Below are 18,704 nucleotides of genomic sequence, written 5' to 3' on the forward strand. Positions count from 1 at the left end.
CCATTTACCCATTTTTTCACCTGCTTACATGTTTTTTTTTTTTACAACTTGAAAATTACAAAAGAAAAATTTGTCATAATTTTCGTTTTCTGACAATTAAACACCGTTATAGGTACGTTTTGGCATGCATTTCCCTATTTTAATTATTTAAGTCCTCATACAATTCCAATAATTGAAATAATAGTTTACGAACGATATTTTTCTATTACACCCAAGCAAATATTTAATTATAATCCATATGACTACAAAGTAAAACTTCTAAAAACAAAAAGTGGTCATTATCTTAAATACTAGATTATTCAAAGCTCCAAAATATTATGAAACTAAACACTTTCGAACACTAATGTTTTAGCACATTCAATCACAAAGTCTCATCGACTCGTTGTCACCAAAAGAGGCCGACAAAAGAAATGTATAAATTGAATTAATATCCCATTTAGGAACACCAACACCAATTGTGCGGCTGTAGTTGGTTTCCTTCCTCCATTTTGGTATTGACTTCATTTTTCTCTACAAATATATGTCGTTGATTTTGGGCGAGAATGACTCTCTTTTGTTTAACGTTGTGTAATTGTAGTAAGAAATACTCTTTCTTTTTCTGCTTTCATTAGATTTCATCATCAAAATCATTCAACTTTCCTGGATCAATTTGACAACATTACAGTTGTGCTCTTAAATTATGTTTTTATCTTTTTTTTTTTTGGATACTTTGCATTATCTGTTGTTTATAATTGAAAGTTTTAATCTGCGAAGGTTTGAGCGTATGTCAAAGACGGCATCATGGCTTGGACTTATGCTTCAAGAAAACTCATGATTCAATTGTAATCGAAAAATTTAGGGTTTTTAATGTTTATTATATTTAAATTTTACATATATTAAATTAAATGGATAAATGGATACCCATTATAACAGCGGGTAATACTCATAACCAATGGATATCCATTATAACCGCAGGTAATACCCATAACTGCCCATTTAAATTTCATGGATAAACGATTATACCCATAACCGTTTGTTCGTCTAAACGGTTACCCATAACCGTAACCATGAACTTTAAATGGACAGGTAACTGCGGTTACCTAAACTCATGGGTATTTTGCCCATCCCAAATCATGACTTTCTGTCACATCCCGGCTCGGGCCCCCACTATGACAGCCCGTCCCGGAAATTTTAAAAACGTACGCGTGAAAAGACAATTTTGCCCCTAGTGCGATTTCTTACGTTGTGTGGTTGTTTGAGTTGGTGTGGCTGGCTGTGGACCACACACACACTCCCATAATCTCCCTCACCCTTTCCCCCTATCCCTGCACCTGTCCCGAGTTCCCTTTCCCTTCCCATTTTTCATACAACGTACGGACACACACACAAACCCATCAAACCTTCATAGATCGAAGAAACAAAATACATATCTATGCTCGTGAGGCTCGTAAGAGTCCAACCATACCCATTTTAGGTAGGGTTACCTTCGTTTTCACGTCGAACTCGTGATGTCTGATTTTTGGTATTGTTCATGCACACGTGATTTCTCATGTTTTAGGGAATTTCAAGCTTGTAGGAAGCTTGGTGAGGTCCCTAGGAGGCTCGGGGTGGTTCGTTTGAAGGTTTTGGATGTCGGGATAGTAAGTTTCGAGGTTGGCTGGAATTGGTGGAGTTTTCCAGGTGAGATTTCGTGGATTTTAGCACTTGAAAGTGGTATGATTTTGTTCCTCTCGTTGTAAGCTTCAATTTGGTACCAATTTTGTGAAATTTGGGTGAAAAACGAAGAAGATATCACAATTTGAATTTTTCCCGATTTTCTGGCGCCAGAGCCTCGCCAGAGAAGATGACGGAATATTCTGTCAAAACTGACGGAATATTCCTAACGCCGTTGACGGTTACCGTTAGGGATAATGGAATATTCGTGACGGCGTCAACTAACGCCGTCAGCGTGCCAAGCATGTGCCTGCGAGTGGCCGGCGCGTAGGGGCGCGTGCGGCGGTGGAAAATTTTTCTAAAAATATGGGGTTGTTCCTGAGGTTGAGTAGATCACGTTGGTGTATTCATACACCCCATTTGAGAAATGTATGAGAAGTTATTTCTTAAAGTTGGTTATGTGCTTTAAAATTAACGTTTTTATAGTTGTTTCGCATATAGGTGAGACTTATCCCGAGGACAAGCGTGGTCACTCAAGGCAAGGGGGTTACGACCCTTCTACTTACCAGTGAGTGGGCTTTTGGTTTTCCGTATATACCTATATACTTATATGTTTCCTAGAAAATGAATTAAAATGTTTTTACATTATTATGCCATGGTTATTGGTTGCCATTCGTTTATGCATTATTGGATATATATATATATATATAGATATACATGTGTATTGGTGCCGTGGACGCACAGGTAAGTGCTAGGTGAGTATAATTTATATTTACGTTCAGTAGTGATTCTAGAGACTTAGAGAGCTCGTAACCTGCACCCCGGTGTTAGTGCTCCCACCCAGAGTCGGGCACAGTCATTCACGTGATGTTCACCTCCCGCACCACACGCTCATCTTGGATCCAAGTTAGGTGCACAGGCTTGTCGTACAGACCACTTTAGGTGGTTTCGACTCGTAGGTGACCCGCGATTATTCGCCCAGCCTTTACGTGATCGTAGCACTAGAGCGTACTTATATTACACCCAAGCCTGTCGTACAAACCACTTTAGGTGGTTTCGACTCGTGTGCAGGTATAGTTAGTGAGATGGAGATTCGAGCTCTAGATTCAGTCGCGCATGTCACGTTAGGTGACTCCGGCTGACAGTTTACATGGTATTGATTTGATGTTTCCTAAGCACTGGCATATTACTTCGATACGTATTGCATGGCACGTTTTTCGAGCATGACTTATATTTATATATTTTATTTTCTGGGAAGTATATAGGTTTTACGGCGAGGGGTTAGAACTTATTTATTAAATGGTTTTCGAAAAGCTTTGTTTTTGCCCACTCACGCTTTTGTTTTGCGCCCCTCCAGGTTCTAGTTGGCTAGCGCGTTTGGTGGCTTCCCTGAGGATTTCCCAGGCATATCTGACAGACCACCACCTGTGTAGGACCACCTTTGGGTGTGCTTTTGTTGTGTTGTTTCCTTTTGGACTGCATTAGGCTTTATGCTCTGAACTTAGTGTTGCACCTACGCTTGCACTTGTTGTTATTACTTGGTGTAAATCTAGTTTTTATTTATTCGTACCATTTATCTTATTATTTCATTAGCTTCCGCATTGTGCACATTGTTACGTCACTTCCACGTGACGGCCAGCATGCCCTGATCTCGATCGGGGTGTGTCACCCACCACATCCTGGGCTCGAGTCCACCGAAGCACGATATTGTCTGCTTTGGTGGTGAGGGCCCGGGCCGGGATCTGACACTTTCCATGTGGCTAAATTGCCACTAACCTAATCAGAACAACCCCTTGCTGTCTAACATGGAAATATCTTATGATTCATATGGTCTAATATGTAAATATCTTATAATTCGTCCAAGTTTCGAAAAGTAATACAAAAAATTCTACGGAATCGTAATAACGTCCACTATCTTTTCATGAATGAATTCTTAATAAATCTAAACATATTTTTCCAAATATTTCTCTTTTTTGATAATAAATTCTTGGGATCTCACAATTACCCTATTCCTTTTCATATACAAAAGAAGGTGTTGTCTGCATCATCTCAGCAACATGCATGCTATCTTGCAAAGCCAGTGCATACAGCTTTGTGGCATACGCGACTAGGACATTTATCCAAGATAATTACTTCTGTTATTTTGCACAATAATTAAGTTCATGCATCACAAGATACTACATCCAACATTTGTACACCTTGTTTTGAAGGAAAATTTACCAAATTACATTTATTGTCTCCTTTAAATAACTCTATACAATCATTAAGTTCCTGCACCACGGTGATGTTTGGGGACCTGCCCGTTTGTTATCTATTGAAGATTTTAAATATTATGTAAGTTTTATAGATGAATGTACTCTATATACATGGATTTTTCCATTACATAATAAAACAAAAGTTTTCCTAATATTTGTCCAATTCAATGCTTATTTGTGTACTCAATATTTTGCACAAATGAAAGTATTTCAAAGTGATGGTGGTTGTAAGGACCCGTCCCCAAAAATTACAGTCTTTATAATTTTTAAATGTGAATTTACAAAAATGCCCTTCAAGGCAAAGACGTTGACTTTTGTTGAACATCTTGTCATGTCACGGAAGGTTCATTTTCTTGGCATATCATTTTAGTACTTGTCGCTACGAATGTGTGGGCGCAAACGGAATGTAATTTGGAGTTATAACGACGGAGTTATTAACAAATGAAGTCAAGGGAAAATTGTAAATTTATTATTTTTTGGAATGCTCTAGATTTTTGGAGCAAAATCTGGAAAGCCACATGTGTGGCCTAGATTAAAAGGAAGAAAAGTTGGGTGGTGGAGATGAAAGATAAAAGAGAGGAAGGAGGATGGGTGCTGCCTAATAGAGAGAAGAGAGAGAAGTGAGTGGCCAATGGGAAGAGAGACCAAGAAGGGAAATGAGGGAAAAAGAGATGGAGGGAATCGGTCGGGTTTTTCTTGACCTGCGCGATGACCCAACTTCCTTGGAGTTTTTCGACAGTTTTTGCCCAATTTTCCAGCCTTCTTCAGCCTTCCATCACCACCAAGCCTCACCATAACACCCTATCACCTAATTCTAACCAAACCCGACCAATTTTAGCCTCGATGTGGTGAGAAAACCCACCGATGGGTCTGGGTGGGTCTCAGCCTTGAATCACCATTTGTGAAATGATTTCTGTCGATCTCTACCACCATTAGACTCTCCTTGAACCTAGGAACAAACCACAACCATCCATAGAGATGGGGGAGCACTGGAGGAGTCAAATCAATGCACACGCAAATTCTAGTGTCCCAGCAGGTTCGTGGCGATTTGAAGCTTTTCCTAGCCAAATTGGACTTGGCCACAGGTATAAAACTTGCTCTACCCTAAACCCTTTTAAGACGTGATTTGATAATTGTTCTAGGTGCTGATCATTCATAATGCCTCAATATTCGTGCTAGGGAGTTGTAGCGTAGACTTTAGGTGAGTGGGTCTTGTTTTTTCCTTTTTATAGTGTGTGTGTGTATATATATATATGTATACCTTACGATTTTCCAGAAATGTTTTAAATTGATTATGCATAGCATGTCATGATTTAAATATGTCATATTTAAATATTGCATTGTGGTGAGATTTATGGTTATGCCAAATGATCTTACGGAGGCGCAGGTAAGTTCAGGTGAGTTATTATGTGATTGAAATGGTTGAATTGTATGAGCATGCATATATTCATTTAGAGCTCATCATTGCTGCACCCCGGTGTTAGTGCTTCCGCCCCGGGCTAGGGCATGACCTTCACGTGATTGTTCACCTCCTGCACCGCACGCTCGCCTTGGATCCAAGTTAGGTGTTAGCCTGTTGTAAAGGTTGCATTAGGCGACTCTGACTCGTAGGTGACTCGTGCATAGCGCTAGCTTTCACGTGATCGTAGCACTAGAGCGTACATATTTACAACCAACCTGTCATACAGGTCACACTAGGTGACTCTGACTCATGTGCTAGCATAAATTGATGAGCAATAAGTCTAATCGTACAGGTCACATTAAGGTGACTCCAACTGCCATCCTAGTTTAGACTTATCTCACACCTGACTTATATTTATTATTGCTGAGATAGTATGGCATGGCATGCTTCTGTTTTTACTGCACCTGTGCTTTCATTTTTTGTACCTACGTAGTATTACTTTCTGAAAACTATATGGTTTTTATAGCGAAGGGTTATAACGTTTTCCAAATGTTTTTATTAAAACTCTATTTTTAGGCCCACTCACCCTTGTTTTTCACCCTTCCAGGTTCTAGTAGCAGAGTTTTGTATCGACGAGGATTATTGACAAATCTTAGGGTAGACGATTACCATCGATGGTATAATTCTCACCCTATTTTACTGTACTGTACTGTACTGTACTTATGCGCAGTCATCACGTGTGAAATGGGTTCAAACCCGCTCACCACACTCTCTTGTACTTCGGCACTTTTAGGTTTAAATTTACTCACATCTTTCACATCAATACACTTTATGGTTTCGTTACCTTCTAGGTGTCGGCCAACACAGCTCGATTCGGAGTCCTAGTGGACATCCCGGGTCGGGGTGTGACGGTTTGGTATCAGAGCATAAGTTGGGCAGTATTGCATTCATCACACGCATGATGTAAGAATTCTCAATTCTTGAGCCTAATGTTCGAATCTTGCCACCTCGTCGAATACAAAAAAGTATGTTGTCTTTTCCTAAGCTTTGGGCAGTTTTGTCGACTTGTCGGCATTTTAGAAGGTCACTTTGGCAAACGCTTTTAGACTTAGAGCGAAGAACTTCCCTACCAAGGAAAGATGTAGATTTGAGACAAGTTGTTGGCCCTAAAGCAGGGCTAATGTATTGATAATAGTATATCACCAGGGAACTATAAATCAATCCCATCATTATTTTCACGCTATCATTATCAACCTTTTCGAGATAGGAAACCAGAACTGATTTTGATTCCTTGGTAGTACTTGTTATCATACCTTTTATTAGGATTCCTATGAAGTTTACTTCGTCAAGATTCCAAAATTGTCTTGAGTGACAACCTGGTGCTAAAGTGGTAGCACTCGACGAAAGAAACATTTAGGGGACAGTCACTTTGGTCCCTGATAGTACTAATCTTCTTAAACGCACTAGGTATCATTTCAGATCTTTAAGAGAAAGATTGACTTCCGTTTAAGCCCATTCTAAAGTAGATTATTAGTAAATTCCTCTTTTTGGCTTTGGGACATCTTAACCAATACTAGTTTCCAAATTTCTTTTGGTGATGTACTCGTCATTTCAATGAGCATAGGCACCAAAGTACGAGTTGTTATACCTATGATTAGTATAAAATCTTCGAAGTAATGAGTATTTCCCCTAGAACTATGGAAACCCCTCACAGGACTAGTTCCTTATCAATCTTCCAAAAACCACCCACCTTAGCGTGCTCTAGTCTGTAATTAGCCTATGAAGGCACTACTAATTGACAATATTGTTTGATATCCAGGAACTGTCAACGAGTATTATCTGATATCAAAATGTCATAGATCGGTTAATTAATGCGCGACTAATAGACTGATTAACAGTGACTACTAGAGCCGAAGAAACTAAATCTCGTAAAGTTAGGAGCAAGCTTTGTATTAGGACAGTAAGCTCATAGTTGTTTTTACCTTATCACCTATCTAGATAAACATAACCTCTTCGACTAGCCACATTTTCGATCACTTCCACATGTAGATTGTAAAAGCGAAGTACGAGTTAATTTCTCATTGTTAGAGTGAATTAAGTATTGAGAAAACGGTGAAGACCTATTAGCACGTGGCGTAGTGAAATGAACTATTATGGTACGTTTTGAGGACGTACATTTAGGCGTCATATTCCAAAGTCTTATCTGAGATATTATCATCGATCCACTTTCTTATACTACACTAATTTCCTTGCATCTTTTTGAGCACCTCCTACCGTTTGGAAAAACTTAGTTACTAAAGCTTACTGATTAGGAATTTGTTCAACCAAACCCCTTAGTTAGGGAACTTCGAACCTTAGGATCATACCTAGATTTTAGCAACTTCCTCGAGTGACGATTAAAAACCGTTATCCCCTACTTCGAGCTGATGATCTAGCTGACCCACCCTTTCAAACTCGAGTGTTCTTCCATAACTCGACAACTTCGTAGTAGTCTTTTCAACGACTTTCTCATCTGCTTTAGCAGTGAGAAAAAATTTCTCAAACATTAGTTTTGTTTAGATTGGTACTTATCTCATGAGACGTAATTTTTGTAGACGATATTCTTTCCTTTTTCCAAAAAAGAGTTTAGAGGAAGAAAGTTGAAATTCTCACAAAGTGTTGTGAGATTTGAGATATCCTTAGTCTTGTCGAGTTTATCGACAACTGATTAGCGCTTTTAGGCTATAGTTTTTATCCTCACTTATCGGCCAAGGAAAGTTAGTTAAGTTTGAGGTGTTGATTATAGATAAAGTTTCTGACAACCAAACTGTTGTTCTCACCTCACCATCGCTTTACACTTTTTGATGACGTTGATCATTTTGGAAATCCATGATGATGTGTTCCTTGGACAGTATGATGGAGTATCGCTTACATTTTCCAACGGTAGAACCGTTCAAAATGAACCATCATATATATGACCTAGAGTCAACATGTTTCATTTTCATTTGAAAACCGAATGGTACTTCTCTGTGGAGAAATATGTCCAAATCTTTATTAACCTTAGAACTTCCCAATTTCACTTACTTTTGGAAAAAGCTAAGTTTCTGACAGCAGCATTGGAAGAACTAAATCAATGTCTATGATTGCATTATCGTGGATCATCCCGGTTGTGCAAACATAATTATTAAGCACCGTAGTAAGAGTTGTTTCTACCCCTAATCATTTTCAGTCATCCTTATCCCATTCCAGTTGAACTTCACGAGTATCGATATGATGTAGGGGTGGGTTCAAAAAACCGAAAACCGAAAAAAGCCGAAAACCAAACCGGACCGAGGCCGAAAAAAAACCGAACCGAAAAAAATCGAACCAAAACTCTCAACTGAACCGAACCGAACCGATATATATATATATATTTGATTATTTTTTCAATGTTTATAAATAGTTTAGTTATACAATTATAACAAGATAGAACTTGTTGTGAAGTTGGTTTTAGTGAAACTTTCCAAGCTAGTGGAGCGCATGGGTTCGAACCCTCTTTATGCCTCCCGGATTTTGGAGATTTTTTTTAAAATTTTTATGACCAAATCAAAAAAACCCTAGCGCAGCCACACTTTTACTATTTTTCATTCCCCTTTTCTCTCTCTCTTGTCCCCTGCCTTCCTCCATGTCCATTTCTCCATTCTTCTCCATAACCCGCATCCTCCTTTCTATTCCAAGCTTTATATTTGTGAGACCCTCCATGTCCATGCCTCCAATTTATCCCTCTTCTCTCTCAGTCCTTATTCTGGCTCTAGTACCCATCCCCATTGCTACGAGCATGCTGACCCTACGACATCCCCTCTTATCTCTCAATCAAAAGGTATTTAGTTTTAGGGATTTAGGAAGAGTAGCTTAGGGTTTTCTAGATTTAGGGATTTTGGGTTATTGATTTGCTGTTAGTGTATGAGATTCAATATTGATTTTGTGCAGATTTTGTGTGCTACAGATTTTGTGCAGATTTTGTGTGATGCAGATTTTGTGTGAATGAGATTTTGTAGTGTATGAGATTCAATATCTGTGTTTGTTTCTTTCCATCTGATTCAATCCAAGTTTATTTTATTTTATTTTTCTTGTGTTGGATAAAAGATTCATGTTCTGACCAAAAAAATTAGCTTTTCCCCTCTTCATATTTTGCTGCATCAATAGCAGCCCACAAATCCTGCAAACCCTAAATGAATATAATTGTTGTTGTGATTTGTAGATGAAGATAGTGGTTTGATCAATACCAATATCTAGATTTACAAAAAAAAAAAATCATGGTAAAAACCGAACTGGGCTGAAACCGAACCGAAATTTTGGTTCAGTTTCGGTTTTGGCAAAAAACCGAACCGTTTCAAACTGAACCCAGCCCTAATATGACGTTACCTTTAACCTATCAAGAAATCGTTTAAATGGTTATAATCACTTTTTGTATCCAAATGCAAATGGGAAATATCACCATAAGCTCCTGGTACGAGGTATCTTGTACATGTGGAGATTATGATGATGTTTCGATGTTTATAGATCGATTTGACAAGTCAACCCATTTTTCATTGGTTAAGAGGGACTATATTTTGGACCAGTTGGTAAAATTACCCATTATTGAATTTATCGGATTTTCTGGCATTTCGATCAACATCTTTTCTGACTATGACTCCATATTCATTCACTTGTGTTGGAAAGACGTTCTAGTCAACTTTGGTTATGTGTCTACTCGACTGCAGTCGTATTATTTCGAAGACAAGTAGCATGTTCAAAAGAATTGCTTGGATAGGAATTCACAATAGGTCGACTTGGCGGATGCGTGCGCCAGTTTCATATCGATGCTAGTAGGAACCATTGGAGTATAATCTTCTTGTGACTTTACCAGACTTACCAAGAAAAACTCCAAGTGGCTTTGAGGATTGAGCACTATTTCAGCATGGTATTGGTGAAGGTATGAACCTCGGTTATGAGCTTGGCGATTGTGGCGTTAATTTTCAAGTGTGGCTCGAAACTACAACTGTCATCCAAGAATGTCGTCAGAGATATGGTTTCTCTAATTTAAGCTTTCGGATCTTATACCCTTCGATTTGGAGAGCAACTCTAGTGATTAGTCATGAAGGAAGCTTTTCGCAATATGTGTTTGTCTCTACGTATATTTCCACTGCTTCACTCCAAGGTCTTATTGTTGTGGGAACGTGGACGTCGAAACACTTCTAGCAACTAGTTTGGTGCACTCTAAGACAGTACAGTATCGCGATCGAGGCATGAATCGGACGATCTAGGCACACATGAGGAGCAAAATGATATTTGGCATCCTCGGGAACTTCTCACTGGCTTATTGAGACAATGATGAGTTATTGGCATTACAGGCTGCAAATTGTAACATCGATGGCTTAATTGTTGGGTTCACTAAGCAAGTGGGCAAGAAGGCTCATCTATGACAACACTTACTAGTTAGCTATGGTTCAGACTCATTCTCAAAGTTCATGACACGACGAATGTTTGCGCGAGGTTCATTTTCATTTTGGGTTTTGATTTTTCATGCAAATATTTTTTTACTACATTATTTTATTTATATGGGTATTTCTGCCATTACAAATTTTAGGTGAGTTATTTCCACTCTTGGTTTTAAACTCAATAAAAGTATTTGAATCGTACACTATATATATATATATATGTATGTATATATATATAAGGAAGAAGGTATGAGCTTGGAGGCATGAAAGAGGAATAATTGCAATCCAATCGCGGCGGAATGACATTCTTTTTTATGCAGCCACTCTAAGGGCTGGTTTGGTATTACTGTGCTTTGAAAAAAAGCTGCTGTGAGAATAAGCGGCTGTGCTGTGAAAATAAGCGGCTGTGAAATAAAGCAGCAAAGTGTTTGGCAAACTTTTTTGTAAAAGTGCTTTTGGAAAAAAAAAAGCAGTATGATAGTGTTTGGTAAACTTTTTTGTAAAACAGCAGTGACTGTGTGAAATGACCAAAAAAGGTATAATACTAGATGTGCTATTAATTTAATTTTCTTAACAAATAAAAATGAATTACTAAATATATTTTATTTTTAGAAGAAAAATATTTATAAACTTTATCTTAAATATTAATTAGTATGACAAACTACTTTAATAGAAATATTTTAGAGTGAATAGCTAGGATTCATTAGTACAATATTGTTAATGTACTTGAAAGTAGTCTAATTAGATGCATTCATCAAACTTGTTGCTATTCTATTTCTTAATGCCTCTATCTTATGTGATCCTTCAACTTGATAATTTTGATATTCATCATCATCATCATCACTACTATCGCTTTCTTCGCAAAAGTCCCTGGGGTCATCAAAATGACGATCACGTTCAGAATACCTCCGTATGTAGTTATGAAGAGCCATTGTAGCAATGACAATCTTCACTTGCTTATTGAACGGGTAATTAGGCATATCCCTTAAAATTGCCCATCTTTTCTTCCATACCCCAAAAGTTCGTTCAATGATGCTCCTAAGAGAAGAATGCCTGTGGTTGAATACCTCTTTGTGACCCGTTGGTTCAACACCCCTACGAAAGTCCGGGAGGTGATATCTTTCACCTTTATATGGTCCCAAATAACCTCTCATTTGTGGGTACCCCGCATCTACCAAGTAATATTTTCCTGACAATTGAAAATTTGTTTTGTATTGTAATAATTATACAAAGCAAGTATGTAAAATGTTATAATAAAAGTATGAAGATTACAATTTGGAGGCTCAAAAAAGTTTAAATTTGGATTCCCTAGCACGGATAGAAAAACCCTTGTATCATGTGCAGTGCCTTCCCATCCGGCACAAGCAAATGTGAATTGCATGTCAAAATTACATGCAGCCATAACATTTTGAGTCGGTATTCCTTTCCTACCAATGTATGGAACTTGATCCGGAGGTGGTATTGAAGCCTCAACATGCACTCCGTCTATGGCACCAATACAATCCTAAAAATAATAATATAGAAGAAAACCGTCAATCTACACTTATAGTTTGCAAATAAGTTAAAAGACGAGTCAAACTTTACCTTAAAATAAGGCATGTATCTTGTATCTCTCCTTATTTCTGGGGGAATGCCACGAAACTCCGAATCCATTGGTTTGATAATATCTATTGCCATCTTACATACGATATCCAACATAGCACCAAAATATCTACTAACAGTCTCACCAGAATGTTGAAATCTCTCTTGAGCTAATCTATTTTTCACACCATGTCCCAACATATGCAAGAACATTCCTAATATTTCAGTTGCATTCATTTTCCTTGAACCTTTCAATCCATAATTAGTTTGCAAGTCATTGGATAATCTATGAAAGACATCTTTGTTCATCCTAAACATTCTATAGCATCGCACATCATTTCCTTGCAGTACTTCCATCAACCAAATATTACTTGTATGGGAAGAATTCATACATGGAGTTTTGTGGACATATTTTAAATAATATGTTTCAACAGCTCTCGCTACAGCGCATATAATTAGACCATCCCCCAACTCCTCAACATCATCATCAGAGGTGTTCATATTGAATATACCTTTAACCTAACACATAAATCAACATTCCACAAGTCATAATCTAACAATCACTAAGAAGTCATAATCCGACATTCAAGAACAAGTCAATCCAACGTTTAACAAGAAATCATAATCCAACATTCAATAAACACAAAATACAAGCAACATTCAACACATAGTCTTAATGCAAAGTACAAACTCCACAAAGTCCTAATTCATAGTTATAGCTTCTTATTGTTCTTTGTTGAACATATATTTCAACCAAGTCTGCTGGACTTCAGGATCTTGTATCGTGGTAAACACCTCTCGCTTCTCTGCAGAACAAAATAAACATGTAGCAAACAACCATAACTCGCTAGGTGGCTCACAACCAGGCAATTGTGCAACAACCGCTAACACTTCCAGAATACTACTACCTATATGCAGTGACCTCATCAATGAGTTTGCAGAACTCCTAGTTTCACAAGCTTCAACAAGACGGTCAATTTGACCACAAAGTTTTGCAGCACCTCCAATTTTTTTCCCTTTCTTATCAACCTTCTTCTTTTGCAATTCTCCTTGGTTAGCCGCTCTTTTTTTTCCCTTCCTACTTGCTTGCCTTAGATCCTGCATAGTCTCAATTTCTTCCTCATCATATGAATCAATTTGTCCTACAGATTCCTCTCTTGACTCTGGTGGTAGTACTCCAGATGAAGGTGCCCAGGCATGTTCACCGGTAGCAATTGTACTCAAGAACATCCTATCTAACTTGTCCTCCATCTCAGGACTAATGCCTTTTTTTCGCAATTTTCCATATTCTTTGTTTATCTACAAGTAAGAAAGAATATGGTTAATACATATTGCATGATATCATAATACATATTAAAATATAAATACACAAACCTGAATTTTATTGTTCCACCACTCCTCAGAGGCATCAACGGTACCCTTGCTTGAATTCCACCCTAGGCCAGTTTCTTTACCAACTAGCTCTTTCCACAACTTCCACTCATTTTTAAGTGCATCCCACTTATTTTTCAGTTGTTTTTTTTCATAATCATGCCCTGTCTCTGCCTTGAAGTTAGCTCTAATATTTGCATATCCTTCTTTGTCAAAGTGAGTGCCTGGACGATGTCCGGCCTCAACCTCCTTGATGCAAACATCACAAAATATTGATATATTGTACACATTCCATGTAGCTACAGGATTTGACGAAGATGCCCCCTTCTTTGCCATCGATACCAACTACTGATTTGTATATATACATATATATATTAAAACACAAACAAATGATATTGTAATATAACCAAGAAATAACCAATAAATGATGACTCACTTGATGACTCGACTTCGGTGCAGTTTGGGATAGAGGTGATTAAAAAAAAAGCTACTATGAAAAAAAGCTATGAAAATTTTTGGTGTTTGGTAAACTTTGAAAAGCAGCTTTGTTTCAAAGTTTGGGGTGAAAAAAAGCCCAAAACCTGACGCTGACAAGAAGCTGCAAATAGCAGCTTCCAAAAAACAGCATATTTTCAAAACACACGGGTGAACAGTGTACGTTTAATGAAATATTGAATAACCCAAAACTGCCCTCCTTTCCCTTCACCTCACCTTTCAGAGCTCTCGCACATAACCCGAACCAGGAGTTTCTCCACTTTCTTGTTCGCTCGTTCTCTCGTTCCAAAAACTAGCGATCTCTCTCGTTCTCCAGGTTTCTCCAGGTAAGCTTCTCTTGTAAAATTTTTTTATTTATTTGTTTGGATTTTTCAAATTGGGGATGGGGAGATTAGGGAAAGAGGGGTGGGAAGAGCAAAGGGATGAGGGTATGGGTGTCGGGAAAAACAATTGGGGATGGAGGGTGGGGAAAAATTAATTGGGGAAGGTGATATGGTTTGTGGAAAAAATTAATTGGGAAAAAATTAATTGGGGAAAAAAATTAGGGTTTGTGGAGGAAACAAAAAAAATTGAGAGAGAAGTTTGATTACTTCTGTATTCGTTTTTTTAAAGAAGGTCTGCTTCTGATTTGGGTTTATGTAAGGGATAAGTTGTTTTGCTCTGCTTCTAATCTGTGAACTGTGCTTCTGATTTGTCATGTGTTTTTTGGGTCAAAATATTCCTCAAAAGTTCCGGGTTTATGTTGCAGGTGACACATTAGAAGATCCCAGGATTGAAGATCGCAGCCAAGAAGTAACCAATAAATGATTACATCACAGTTTGGGTTATTGATATAATATCAAACCAAAAGGAGGTTTAGGATCTGAATGAGTGGAGAGTTATTTTTAGCTTACTGCTCATTGTCAATCGTGGCTTTTACACTTTAAAAGATATCTATTCACAGAGATGGGGAGCTAGACAAATGCTGTGATTGATGACTATATGGAAGGAAGTTAGGAACTTAGTGCTGTAAGTTTTTCTGGAGTCACCATGAACTTTAAATGCCTTCTAACTTTTGATCCTCGTTCAAATAGTTATTAGGCCTTTATGGGCCACTGGATTTCATTTTGATTAATGTTTGTGAAATGTTATAAGAATTACAACGATATAATGTAAAGGACGATATGCACCCTAAAATTTATGTTTATTTCTATCTCAAATGCTCCTTTGAGTAGTTAGACAAGTTAATAATCATTCATAGATAACGTTCTATATGTCCTTGCAAGTATTTTCTTACTTTTGCATTTGGGTGGAGAGAGAGAGAGAGAGCTTAGTTCGAAGTTCTTTTAGGCCTGCTAGCCAAGTAAACATGATCACTTTTGTTTCACATACAATATAGAAGTCAACAGTTGTAGGCTGCATGCAGCGCACAACTGCTGAAAGATCCATTTGTATCCTTTATGTCTTGCTCTGTGGGTGGCTGAGTCCCCAAAGAACATACTAATGTGGTACATAATTTGACAAAAATTTGACTTTTATGTAGTGCCGAGTCCAAGGCAAAGATGCGTTCTTCACTTAGACGTGTGTGGGGACAACGTTTGAAGTGGAAACAGTTAAGGGAGAAGATTTTTCTTTCATGGGTAGAAAGCATAGCAGAGGAAGCGATCCCTTGATCATTGGTATCATCTATCCCTTGATCATTGCCTATGGTAGTACGCGTGCACGTACACTCACGTACACTTACAGTTTGTAATACATATACATACATATACATACAAAAGATTACATCATAGTTTTGGTTCACAATTTGTATATATACATACATATAAATACATATACATACATAACCAATAAATGATTACATCACAGTTTGGGTTCTATAAATTTATGGTGTGGGCCAACTCAAAGTTTTGTCTCAAGCAGCTTAAAGACATACATAACCAATAAATGATTACATCACAGTTTTGTCTCAAGCAGCTTAAAGACATTTTCCTGAAATAGAAACCAATAGTAGTTTGGAGAACATACTATTCGCTCGTTAGAAAAAGATCAATTTTGGCAAAAACCAATCAAACACAGACAGAAGTAGCATTACCCATGTATCTTCCCTTCACAGGTTTTCTAAATAATGAAGAAAGAATCTGATCTCATTTCTAAGAAAACCCTTTTTGTTAAATCAAATGTCTTGAAGCACACAGATATACTCATCATAAACAGAAACACGGGTTTGACAGACTAACTGTGAAATTGAGGCAAACTATGACAGTGGAACCGCGAATCCAATTTACATTTTTCCCAATGATTGAGAGCATGTAGCCAGCAAAGTTGAGCGAATTATAAATATAACCGAAAGAGAATAACAAAAGTGACCTGAACCGTAAAATTCACCAAAAATAGCTCGTGCAACCAAAACACGTGAAAATTTCCAGATCCAAAGTAGACACCCGAAACTAAGTTGTATCAAAATTTCATTGATTTTCGAGTTCGGGAAGTGTAAGAAAATTTAAAACTAAAACAGGTATGCAGCTGTGTTTAAATGCTCCTGTAAAAACAATTTTAGCAGCACCAAATTACATACATACATACATATATATACATACATATATAAATGATCCCTTACTACAGTTGTGTTTAAATGCTTTAGCTATAGCTCGGGACTCCTTAAGGTGATTAAAAAAAAAGCTACTATGAAAAAAAGCTATGAGAATTCTTGGAATAAGTTTAGTTCAAATTCTTTCCACATATTTGAGTGATTTGTTAGTCATACCCTGAAAATAACCCCCACATGAAAAAAATACAAAACTGGATTCCTGTTATTTCAGCAATGATATTATCATAAGACTACAAGCTTTAATGTATCCACTATTTTCTTTTGTTTAATATTAGTTGGGTCCAGTAACCCTTCCAACCCATCTTCCCTATAATTTCCTATAACTAAATTAATCTGCGTATGGTGTATCTGTGGATTATGAAAATCTAGAAATTATATTCACAATTTGAGTGTTAAACAATGTATAAATTGGTATCTCAAGTAAAATGTACAGAATACCATCCAGAAAATAAAGATGCATTCCAATTCATATACAAGCATTCCCCTTTTATCTCTACATGGTATATATGAAGTTAGAAGGCAAAACGGGTGAAACATTCATAATGCCTAAAATTGCCCTTCCCTAACTTGAAATCCAAATGATAGACAATTTTAAAAAAAAACAAAATAAAAACAAACAAAAAAAATCTAATGTGAGCTGCAACTTAATTTCATACTCAGTTTGGAAACTCATCTATTCCTGATCAAGTTCGTATTATCTCTAATATGAACAAAATCATGAACAGATAAACAAAACCTAGAGGTGATAATCACATAAACCTAAGAATTTCTTGTTCCCTTTTCTATTTATTTCCTCTTTCTGTTTCCAATAATCAAAGGACAAAAGAAATTGAAACAAAAGCTGTTTCAAATTCTTCTTCCGGATTTATTTTGATATTTTCCCAGTCTAGACTTATGAAAATTCTTGGACTCAATTTGTGTCATTAGTGAAAGGGAAAATACAATGGCATCATGTAAAAAAAAATTAAGCTTTCCAGCAAAAACCAAAGAGAGTAAGAGTGTCCATGCTTAAAACTCAGAATCTTTTAATAATAAAATTTATTGTAACTTGTGCATATCAAGGAAAACAAACCAGAATTTTGGAGAATATAAACCCTCTGACTTCTTGGCTGCGATCTTCAATCCTGGGATCTTCTAATGTGTCACCTGCAACATAAACCCGGAACTTCTGAGGAATATTTTGACCCAAAAAACACATGACAAATCAGAAGCACAGTTCACAGATTAGAAGTAGAACAAAGCAAATTATCCCTTACATAAACCCAAATCAGAAGCAGACTTTCTTTAAAAAAACGAATACAGAAGTAATCAAACTTCTCTCTCAATTTTTTTTGTTTCCTCCACAAACCCTAATTTTTTTCCCCAATTAATTTTTTCCCAATTAATTTTTTCCACAAACCATATCACCTTCCCCAATTAATTTTTCCCCACCCTCCATCCCCAATTGTTTTTCCCGACACCCATACCCTCATCCCTTTGCTCTTCCCACCCCTCTTTCCCTAATCTCCCCATCCCCAATTTGAAAAATCCAAACAAATAAATAAAAAAATTTTACAAGAGAAGCTTACCTGGAGAAACCTGGAGAACGAGAGAGATCGCTAGTTTTTGGAACGAGAGAACGAGCGAACAAGAAAGTGGAGAAACTCCTGGTTCGGGTTATGTGCGAGAGCTCTGAAAGGTGAGGTGAAGGGAAAGGAGGGCAGTTTTGGGTTATTCAATATTTCATTAAACGTACACTGTTCACCCGTGTGTTTTGAAAATAAGCTGTTTTTTGGAAGCTGCTATTTGCAGCTTCTTGTCAGCTTCAGGTTTTTGGTTTTTTTTCACCCCAAACTTTGAAACAAAGCTGCTTTTCAAAGTTTACCAAACACCAAAAATTTTCATAGCTTTTTTTCATAGTAGCTTTTTTTTTAATCACCTCTATCCTAAACTGCACCGAA

At 37.2% G+C, this 18,704-nt stretch overlaps 1 protein-coding gene and 1 long non-coding RNA gene across 2 annotated transcripts; both read right to left on the reverse strand.

The window, feature by feature from the left end:
• Nucleotides 1-13,031: 13,031 nt before the first annotated feature.
• Nucleotides 13,032-13,946, reverse strand: LOC103962104. Its single transcript, XM_048573251.1, has 2 exons — nt 13,683-13,946; nt 13,032-13,607 (listed from the first exon to the last, which is right to left on the reverse strand). Exon 2 carries the CDS (start codon nt 13,557-13,559, stop codon nt 13,032-13,034), a length of 528 nt encoding a protein of 175 aa, XP_048429208.1. The 5' UTR covers nt 13,560-13,607; nt 13,683-13,946.
• A 20-nt stretch (nt 13,947-13,966) lies between these two features.
• LOC125472165 lies at nt 13,967-18,359 on the reverse strand. The gene is made up of 3 exons (XR_007254080.1): nt 18,333-18,359; nt 17,837-17,910; nt 13,967-14,027 (listed from the first exon to the last, which is right to left on the reverse strand). It is a non-coding gene; the product is annotated as an uncharacterized LOC125472165 (long non-coding RNA).
• Between the last annotated feature and the right edge of the window lie 345 nt (nt 18,360-18,704).

The sequence above is a fragment of a genome, unplaced genomic scaffold, assembly GCF_019419815.1.
Source record: "Pyrus x bretschneideri cultivar Hongxiangsu unplaced genomic scaffold, Pyrus_bretschneideri_v1 Contig65, whole genome shotgun sequence".
NCBI classification, from domain to species: domain Eukaryota; kingdom Viridiplantae; phylum Streptophyta; class Magnoliopsida; order Rosales; family Rosaceae; genus Pyrus; species Pyrus x bretschneideri.

Bases quoted from the DNA above. Each gene is read 5' to 3' on its own strand.
- LOC103962104 (XM_048573251.1), bottom strand. From the start codon at position 13,559: ATGGAGGACAAGTTAGATAGGATGTTCTTGAGTACAATTGCTACCGGT.